The sequence below is a fragment of the Eptesicus fuscus genome, chromosome 3, assembly GCF_027574615.1.
Source record: "Eptesicus fuscus isolate TK198812 chromosome 3, DD_ASM_mEF_20220401, whole genome shotgun sequence".
Classification (NCBI taxonomy): Eukaryota; Metazoa; Chordata; class Mammalia; order Chiroptera; family Vespertilionidae; genus Eptesicus; species Eptesicus fuscus.
Window position 1 is genome coordinate 102,225,826 of NC_072475.1, and position 10,442 is coordinate 102,236,267.

Consider the following 10,442-nt stretch of genomic DNA (forward strand, 5'->3'; position numbering starts at 1 on the left):
TAACAATAAAGATATAATAAGTAAAATGAAAATAAAACTTATTGTCTGCCCTAACCTGTTTGGCTCAGTGTAAAGAGCATTGGCCTGTGGACTGAAGGGTCACAGGTTCAATTCTGGTCAAGGATATGTACCTTGGTTGTGGGCACATCCCCAATAGGGTGTGTGTAGGAGGCAGCTGATCGATGTTTCTCTCTCATCGATGTTTCTAGCTCTCTATCCCTGTCCCTTTCTCCCTGTAAAAAATCAATAAAATATATTTAAATAAATAAATAAATAAATAAATAAAACTTATTGTCACTTAATGAACCAAGACATTATTTGAGAGCATTAATGCGAACATGTAGTTTTCCTTTATTTTCTTCTTTTTATCAATATTTATTTGTTTAATTGAAGAGGTTGTGTGCTTGGGGGTCAGGAGAGATGGATATACTGGTTTAGGTGAACAGAGGGAAAGAAGTCACCTAAAGCGCATTTTTTAAAAGGCTTTTAATATATATATATATATATATATATATAAATTTAATATATATATATACATATATATTATATGTATATATATATATATATAATTGATTTCAGAGAGGAAGGGAGATGGAGAAAGAAATAGAAACATCAATGATGAGAGGGAATCATTGATCAGATGCCTTCTGCACACCCCCTACTGGCAATTGAGCCCACAATCTGGGCATGTGCCCTGGACCAGAATCGAATCTGGGACCCTTCAGTCTACAGGCTGATGCTCTGTCCACTGAGCCAAAACAGCTAGCGCCACCTAAAGTGAATTTTACAGAAAAAAGAATTACCTCTTTACTTTCTTATTGCTTAAATGATCATTCTCTATAATCCGTTAACCATATCTCATACAATTATACAGGAGAAGATGCAAGATTGATGCCAAAATTGAACAGATTTTGGTCAGAAACTTTCCTGCAAATGCCAAGCCACACATCATTATTAGTGTAGAACTAATTAAAAGTATGTAGAACAGATTTTTTTAGAAAGGGAAATAAAGCCTCTGCAGGATGCTACTCCAGTGCAGCTCATCTGCAAAGCAGAAGCAAAAACCCTGGTTGGATGCCTTCTCAGGCATTGTCCAAGCAGGGCCTGGACTCAGAGCCGTGCTGATACAGAACGCTTATTCAGCTAATTGCTTTTTTAAACAAGCATATCCTTCAGTATAAGAAATGGAGAGTGAAGTCAATATGAAGGAAAATAGTTTCTATGATAAATCTCTGGCAAGCAAACTGATTCTCCTGAATTTATTATTTCATTACATTACACACACACACACACACACACACACACACACACAATGTGATGTAGAAGATCAAGTGGAAAGAAACAAAATCAATCTGGTTAGTAAATATTCACATTCCTTTGAGTCTTTTCTTTTTGATATGAGAAGAGGTGAATGTGGGGAGGTATAAGATATTTCCTCCTTAAGAATGAAGAACTCTTGAACATGGGGGATTTATTTAATGTGCAAAGTCACATTATTGAGATTAGACTCGTCTTTTCAAGGTGCTCCTGGGAGATAATGGCTCTCAGACCTATAATTCAGTGAAGGCATTGGTTTTGCCTGGTAACAAAATGGGCCTGAGGATGGCAGTTAACACCTTCATCTCTACACAGCACATACGATTTTAAGCATAACTCTAGGGCATATTTGTTCTTTTATATTAGCCTCAATTCTAAAATTTTCTCTTAAGGAGTAGACTCTATATGAGTATGTTTGCTTTGAAATGTGGTCAATTTAAAGAGAAGAAAATATGAAGTATTTTCTCCATTTCATGAAGGAATAACTTATCATACCATCCTACCTAATAAAATAGTAATATGCTAATTGACCGTACCTTCACTATGCCCACAGCCAATCAGGGGGCTATGCAAATTAACACAACAAAGATGGCGGGGGAAGGGGGCAGCACCCTCCACCAACAGGATCCAAGCCAAGATAGCAGACCAGGGCAGGTGGCATGGGTTAGCACCCGCAGCCGCCTGACCAGGTCCCTGATTGGGGCTTGGAGTCAGCCAACGGCGGCGGAGGCTGACTCCAAGCCCCCATTGTGGACCCAGGCAGGTGGCGTGGGTTAGCGCCCGCAGTCGCCTGCCCAGGTCCCCGATCACGGATCACGGACCGGGGCAGGCGGCGTGGGTTAGCGCCCGCAGCCACCTGCCCAGGTCCATGATTGGGGCTTGGAGTCAGCCGCCTGACCAGGTCCCCGATCAGGGCTTGGAGTCTAGCATAACAAAAAGAATATTCAGCAAAAGCAGGAGACAAGGTTTCATAAGTTCTCCCCCAGGTAACCACTGTTCTCTTATACATTTTAATTATCCCAGACTTTGCCTGATGGGATTTGATTCGAATTATGCCTGATAGAGATTACATGGCATGAATTGTAGGCTCATTCTTTCTTTTTGTGGTTGCCTGACTGAGGCAAAGTGCCTTGGAATGAGAGAAGGCACTTTTATTTTCCTTTTTCATTCTTTAGAGGCTGAGGAATTACAGTTATATGAAGAAGTTAGTGAGAGAATGAAAGTCTCATGCTGTATTTTTCTGTAAGTTTTATCATATGGACTATCAAAAACTTGGTGGGATCTTTTTCAAGAGGTATTACAAAAATTATGTTGGAATTAACATTCAAGAGTAAAAGGAGGCCAAAACCGGTTTGGCTCAATGGATAGAGCGTCGGTCTGTGGACTGAAAGGTCCCATGTTCGATCCCGGTCAAGGGCAAGTACATTGGCTATGGGCACATCCCTGGTAGCGGGTGTGCAGGAGGCAGCTGGTTGATGATTCTCTCTCATCAATGTTTCTAGCTCTCTATCCCTCTCCCTTCCTCTCTGCAAAAAATCAATAAAATATATTTTAAAGAAAAGAGTAAAAGGAGAGAAATGAGTGGTGGGTAAAAGAAAGAACTTTGTCCTAGAAACCAAATAGAAGCCACATAAACCTTCAGATTCTTACTCATTGTGCTTTGGAGGTATTAAAGGATAATTTTTTTAAAAGGTAAAATCATGGCTCATAATCTGTATAGATAAAAGGCTAAGTGACCCGACATTTGTCCATCCGTCTGACCAACCGGTACATATGACACACACTGGAAATTTAAAAATAAACTTTGACTCGCACACGTGCCATACATATAAAGCTCTCCCTGGCGCTAATTTGAATGTTGCATTTGGTGGGAACGTTCTTTTCAGAGGGGATTTTTGTGCTGCCATGCTATACGATTGGCCATAGTATAAATGAGTTTAAAGTACTGTAGTGTTTGGGGATGTTTCAGACAGTTGTCTCTTAAAACAAATATGAGATCAGAGGATTCTGCTTATAGTGAATGGTTAGTAAAACTTGGAGATGGCAAACTTGATAGCATTTTTCATTTAGGAATGGATATTATTGAAATTCCCCATGAAATGATTTTTAATGGATCTATTATTGAAGCCACCTTTGGAAATAGTATATCTATAGATAATATTAAAAATATATCTAAACGTGCAATTCTTTGTCCAAAAAATGAGCACGTTCAAAAATTAAATGAAATTTTGGATATACTTGATGGAGATTTTCACACCTATTTGAGTGATGATTCCATTGACTCAACAAATGATGCTGAAAAGGAAAATTTTCCCATTGAATTTCTTAATAGTATTACTCCTTCAGGAATGCTGTGTCATAAATTAAAATTGAAAGTTGGTGCAATCATCATGCTATTGAGAAATCTTAATAGTAAATGGGGTCTTTGTAATGGTACCAGATTTATTATCAAAAGATTGCTACCTAACATTATCGAAGCTGAAGTATTAACAGGATCTGCAGAGGGAGAGGTTGTTCTGATTCCAAGAATTGATTTGTCCCCATCTGACACTGGCCTCCCATTTAAATGGATTCAACAACAGTTTCCCGTGATGCCAGCATTTGCAATGACTATTAATAAATCACAAGGACAAACTCTAGACAGAGTATGCATATTCCTACCTGAACCCGTTTTCGCACATGGTCAATTATATGTTGCTTTCTCTCCAGTTCGAAGAGGATGTGACGTTAAAGTTAAAGTTGTAAATACTTTATCTCAAGGGAAATTAGTCAAGCACTCTGAAAGTGTTTTCACTCTTAATGTGGTATACACGGAGATATTAGAATAAGTTTAATCACTTTATCAGTCATTATATGCATCAATGTTGTTTTTATATTATGAGTTTGTTATTGTTGTTATATCATTTTGTTTTTTATTTATTAATAAAATTATGTATTATTTTCATACACATTGTACTCATTTCCTTTTATCTCTCACACTTTTATTATAGAGAAAGGGCAAATAGCGATATTAAAATATTTCCTCTAATTAATTCCCTTTCAATGTGCACAAATTTCGTGCACCAGGCCACTAGTCTTACCTTATAATAGACAAATATGCAAATTGACCACACCTTTGCTATGCCCAAGCCACGCCCACCAACCAAGCCATGCCCATCAACCACGCCCACCAGGAAACCGTTGCAGGGAAGCTGGGGTGCGGCGGAGCCCAAGGCCCGGAAAGCCGCCCGGGGCTTTCCGGGCCTTGGGCGCCAGCCTGGTGCCTGCTCCGATCGCAGGAGCGAGCCGACCTGAGGGGTCGGCTCGCTCCTGCGATTGGGTCCCAGGGCCAAGCCGGGACCCTGAAAGAAGGTAGAAGGCGGTGGCCACAGCCAAGGCCTGGGTCCCCGGTGCCGGCAGAAAACGTGCAGGCAGCCAGGTGAATGAAGGTCTATTGCACGAATCTTCGTGCAAACGGGCTACTAGTTTTATAAATAAGTACAATCAGGGCAGGAGAAATTGAAAGTCTGACGTGAAATGGGCAGCAGAGTTGGAAAGTAATTCTTCATTTGTATAATATTTATACTTTGTATAACTATTTGTATAAAACCACACCTTATTTTAAAATAACAAAGCAAGTGATTTTTAACATTTATTTTGACTACACTATATATGCGCATCCCAGGGAGAATGAATAGAAAGAAAAAAACTGTTGATTCTCAAAAAGTAGATGCTGAGCATACTCATCTCACCTTTGAATAAGGCATGACCTCATCAGTAAAGTTCTCAGCCTCTGCTGTTAAATTTAGCCCATTACAATCTCATTTTTTACCTTCACTGCACTATAATTACAACCAAATTTGTACCTCCTCAATCTGATCTCTTCATGGTCAGGGAGTGAATTCATAGGTTCTTTTTGCCCTTGCTCCCAGCTCTGTTGTCCTGAAGTCTAATGCAGTGTGATTAGGACACCTGTCCCAGACACCCTAGTGCAGTGGTCGGCAAACTCATTAGTCAACAGAGCCAAATATCAACAGTACAAGGATTGAAATTTCTTTTGAGAGCCAAATTTTTTAAACTTAAACTTCTTCTAATGCCAATTCTTCAAAATAGACTCGCCCAGGCCATGGTATTTTGTGGAAGAGCTACACTCAAGGGGCCAAAGAGCCACATGTGGCTCGCGAGCCGCAGTTTGCTGACCACGGCCCTAGTGCAGTGTACTGCCTCATTTGAAGACAGTGAGCAGGTTGTTCAAAGTCTACTCCTTTCTCAAGACTCAATTCTAATTCCACTTACTCCAAAAAGTTTCCCCAAGTTTTCCCAGCTCAGAATGACTGCCTTCCCTGAATGCACAATACTATAGATTCTGTGCATGTAAAAAGTTATACTGCCTTTTGCTATCTAGCAGGTGGTATTTTATAGTGTTACATGTGTTTTACATTCCAACCTTGCAATTAGATTTATGATGATCACAGTTGCCATTTTTGACTAATTACATGTTTAGGAGCATTTATGTGTTTATAAATACATCAAACTTGAACAGTAGTCACTGCTCTTGTTTTACATATAAATAAATGAGACACAAGGGTTAAATTACTTGCTTAGGGGTATATACTAGTAAATACTATGTACCAGACCTGAATTGGAGTCTTGCATATTTAGGAAGCAGATATTATTGTTGAAATTCTTGTATATCCCCTTGGCCACTTTTACAGTGCTTTACCTATATCAGATACTAAAACATTATTTTCTAATTGATTAGTTTTAAGCACTCACTTAAAACTGTCCAGGTTACCATATGTAATATTCTACAGTATCAACCAAAACTAATATTTATTGTTGTGTAACAGGGCACAGAATAGACTGGCACTAGGTCAATACAATCAGTGGATGATAAGAAATGTAATTCTTGAAGAGAAAAACAAATACTTTCATGGAACCATGGTCAGATTCATATGCTATAGAAATAAGCCATGACTTTGCCCAAGACTGTCTCTTTGAAATGCTAAAGAACTGAGGCATTAAGATAAGAATTATGAAAGAATATGAGACTATTCTCTTTAGATTCCAACAGCAAGATTCAAGCACATCTGAAATAAAGTAATTGATCAATAAAAATGGTTCTGAATAAAAATAATATGAAAATATTTAACAAGTAGGAGACCATGGGCATGTACCAATCATAACAAACAAAGTAATCATTAGAATGGACAAGAACCATGGACAACTGGTCCAGCCATCCTGGTACATGTTGCTTGAGCATCAGTCATGGCCATGAGGTAAGAACTGGCTAAAAACACTCATTGAACAAATGCCTCTTTCATTCCAGGAGTCTGCTGTGATTATCATATTCCCAGAATTATCAGGCCCTACTTCCAGGATACTTAGACCATTGTGATTCATTCAGCAGATGTTTATTGATTACCTATTTTTAACATGCACTGCATTAGACACTCAACAAACAAAGACAAACCAAACACTATTCTTGCCAGGAAGTGCACAATGTAGCTCACTCTTCACCAAAAATTACCCTTGGTACAATTCTGGGACCTGTTTTACCATGAAAGGATGAAGATAACATGTTCCTAAGAAGTCTATATTTTAGTTAGGTTCTCTCTAATAGTAGGCCCTGAGGCAAAGATTATGTGCAAACTTAGCTGTGCTGATCAACAGGTATCTCTGCTAGCAATCTGGGGAGTCATCACCAAAACAACTCACCAGTAAGTTCCTCATATTTTACATACTTTAAGCAAAACCAATTTCTGTTACCTGAAAACAAAAAGTTACAACCAAATCATGGCAATGATCATGCATGTTTGAGAAATGTCATTTTTGTGTATAACCTGCCCCATAGAGGTGGGGAGTAGAGAGGTGAGAGAGGAAAAGCAACCAATAAAGGTTACATCAGTAAAGCCAGTTACTACACTGGATGACTAACATTTAACACACCCACTCCACCCAGCCATCCCCCCTCCCTGCAAGAAACTAGGAATTACCCTGGCCAATTATTCTTCCATGCTCATCAGTTATTAATTAAGGGCTGTCTCTGCAACAAATTCCCTAGGGCAGTTCTGCAACAAAAATGTTAATGGGGTGATTTAGGAATGAGGCTGCCTTCTATTAGAATAAAAAAAAAAGGGATATGGAGCCAAGATGGCGACTGGCAAGAAGGTAAGGAGGGAGAGTGTGTGACAGAGTGAGGAAGCGATAGAGGAGTGTGTGGATGTGTGTGGTGTGTGAGTGAGAACTAGGGACAGTTAGATCTGCAGGTCTTCCAAGGGGCTGCCAAACCAAGCAGTCCTTTTTTTTTTTTTTTTTTTTTATGTTGCCAATTTTAAATAGTTTTATTTAAGACATCAGATTTTCCACTTTACAATACAGTTATAAAATGCATTATATTTCCCTTCCCTGTGCACAGTCCATATTCAAGTATCAAGAATGCCCAGTTATTTACTATACAGCAGCTCAACTTTTAAAACTGCCATGGAATTTGCTACAAATTTGGGTCCTTCAATGTTTTGTGTGGAACAATGCTAGATCTATGCTCAAAGCTGGCTTAGTCAACCTCTTCAATGGTGGGCCCAGAGGAGGCACCGCCAGAAGGAGGATCTCCGCCACCAGGGAAGCCCCCAGGCATTCCTCCTGCCATGCCTCCTGCACTGTGGTACAGCTTGGTAATGATGGGGTTGCAGACCTTTTCCACCTCTTTCTGCTGGTGTTCAAATTCTTCCTTTTCTGCAGTCTGGTTCTTATCAAGACAGTTAATGAATTCATTGCACTGTCAAGAATCTTCTGTTTGTCCTCATCATTGATCTTGCCTTGAAGTTTTTCATCTTCAACAGTTTCTTTCATGTTGAATGCATAGGATTCAAGTGAATTCTTAGAAGACACCTTGTCCCGCTGCTTCTCATCTTCAGCTTTGTACTTCTCAGCTTCTTGGACCATGCGCTCAGTGTCTTCCTTGCTCAGACGACCCTTGTCGTTAGTGATGGTAATCTTGTTCTCTTTTCCTGTGCTCTTATCCACAGTGGAGACATTGAGGATGCCATTGGCATCAATATCAAAAGTGACTTCAATCTGAGGAACACCACGAGGTGCAGGAGGTATGCCTGTGAGTTCAAACTTGCCAAGCAGGTTGTTGTCCTTGGTCATGGCACGCTCACCTTCATAAACCTGGATGAGCACGCCTGGCTGGTTGTCAGAGGAGGTGGTAAAGGTCTGAGTCTGCTTGGTGGGGATGGTGGTGTTGCGCTTGATCAGGACCGTCAAGACGCCGCCAGCAGTCTCAATGCCAAGGGAAAGAGGTGTGACATCCAGCAGCAGCAGATCTTGGACATTTTCAGATTTGTCTCCAGAGAGAATGGCTGCCTGGACTGCTGCACCATAAGCAACAGCCTCATCAGGGTTGACGCTCTTATTCAACTCTTTTCCATTGAAGAAGTCCTGGAGGAGTTTCTGAATCTTGGGGATACGAGTAGAGCCACCCACCAGGATAATATCATGGATCTGGGACTTGTCAAGCTTGGCATCCTGAAGGGCTTTCTCTACAGGGCCCAGGGTGCCACAGAAAAGGTCAGCATTCAATTCTTCAAATCGGGCATGTGTGATAGAGGTATAGAAGTCGATTCCTTCATAGAGCGAATCAATCTCAATACTGGCCTGGGTGCTGGAAGAGAGAGTACACTTAGCACGTTCACAAGCAGTACGAAGGCTATGGACAGCCCTCTTGTTCTCACTGATATCCTTCTTATACTTGCATTTGAACTCTGCAATGAAATGGTTGACCATTCAGTTGTCGAAGTCTTCTCCACCTAAGTGGGTGTCCCCAGCTGTAGATTTGACCTCAAAGATTCCATCTTCAATTGTGAGGATTGACACATCGAAAGTGCCACCTCCCAAGTCAAAGATCAGCATGTTTCTTTCAGCTCCAACCTTTTTGTCTAAACCGTAAGCAATAGCAGCGGCAGTTGGCTCATTGATGATTCTAAGTACATTGAGACCAGCAATAGTTCCAGCATCTTTGGTGGCCTGACGCTGAGAGTCATTGAAGTAAGCAGGTACTGTGACAACAGCATTGGTAACAGTCTTCCCAAGGTAGGCTTTTGCGATTTCCTTCATCTTTGTCAAAACCATAGATGACACCTCTTCTGGATAAAAGCTTTTTGTCTCTCCCTTGTATTCTACTTGGACTTTGGGCCTGCCAGCATCATTCACCACCATGAAAGGCCAATGGTTCATGTCAGACTGGACAACAGCATCATCAAATCTACATCCAATCAAGCGCTTGGCATCAAAGACCGTGTTGGTAGGATTCATTGCTACTTGATTCTTTGCAGCATCACCAATCAATCGCTCAGTGTCAGTAAAGGCAACGTAACTCGGGGTGGTTCGGTTTCCCTGATCATTGGCAATTATTTCCACGTTTCCATGCTGGAATACACCCACACAAGAGTAGGTAGTTCCAAGATCAATGCCAACTGCAGGTCCCTTAAACATGGTTACTGGCATGCACGTTTAGCTGGCACATACCGACCAGAGCTGATGTCCCCGCATTCAATGAGCCAAACTGGGCAGTCTTAGACAGTGAAACCCCGCTGCCACTGAAAACACTCTGGGGAGGACACCGCCGGCACAGATCCCACTTCATCTTGAAGAACAGAATTGCTTGAGACTAGGATCCTAGCCTTGCCACTACTCAATCTGGTCTCAGATGCAAACCGGGACCCTACAGCCACTCGGGTAATAGACCTGCGACCACAGCTGCAGACCTATGGACACAAAGACCAGGACCCCAGCTGCAGATTTCTGTGAATCACAGAGCCAATCCCCCTTCCCACTGGCCCTCAGCAGTGGCATAGAAACTGCCAGACCCTCTCCGTGCAAACAGGCCTCCTGCCTACACATAGCAGTGGCAGCTCTACCTGAACTTGAGCCTGGGTGTGCGGACACAGGAATTTTGCTTCCCACGACCAGACCCCATGCCCACACAGGGGGGCTGTGCTGAATTTGAGCCTGGGTGCATGATCTCGGGGAGTTTGTTTCCTGCGACCAGATACCGCACCCACAAGGGAGGCTGTGCTGAATTTTAGCCTGGTCGATCAAACACGGGGAGTTTGTCTCCCTCAGCATGCACTGCCATAACCAGA

The 10,442-nt window shown here is 41.5% G+C and overlaps 1 protein-coding gene across 1 annotated transcript; it reads right to left on the reverse strand.

Moving 5' to 3' along the window:
• Positions 1 to 7,664: 7,664 nt before the first annotated feature.
• On the reverse strand, positions 7,665 to 9,792 carry LOC103304878 (heat shock cognate 71 kDa protein-like). The gene is given in 2 exon segments (XM_054712356.1): positions 7,665 to 8,076; positions 8,079 to 9,792. Coding segments are annotated over 2 exon segments (1,938 nt in total). The 3' UTR covers positions 7,665 to 7,852.
• Positions 9,793 to 10,442: the final 650 nt, after the last annotated feature.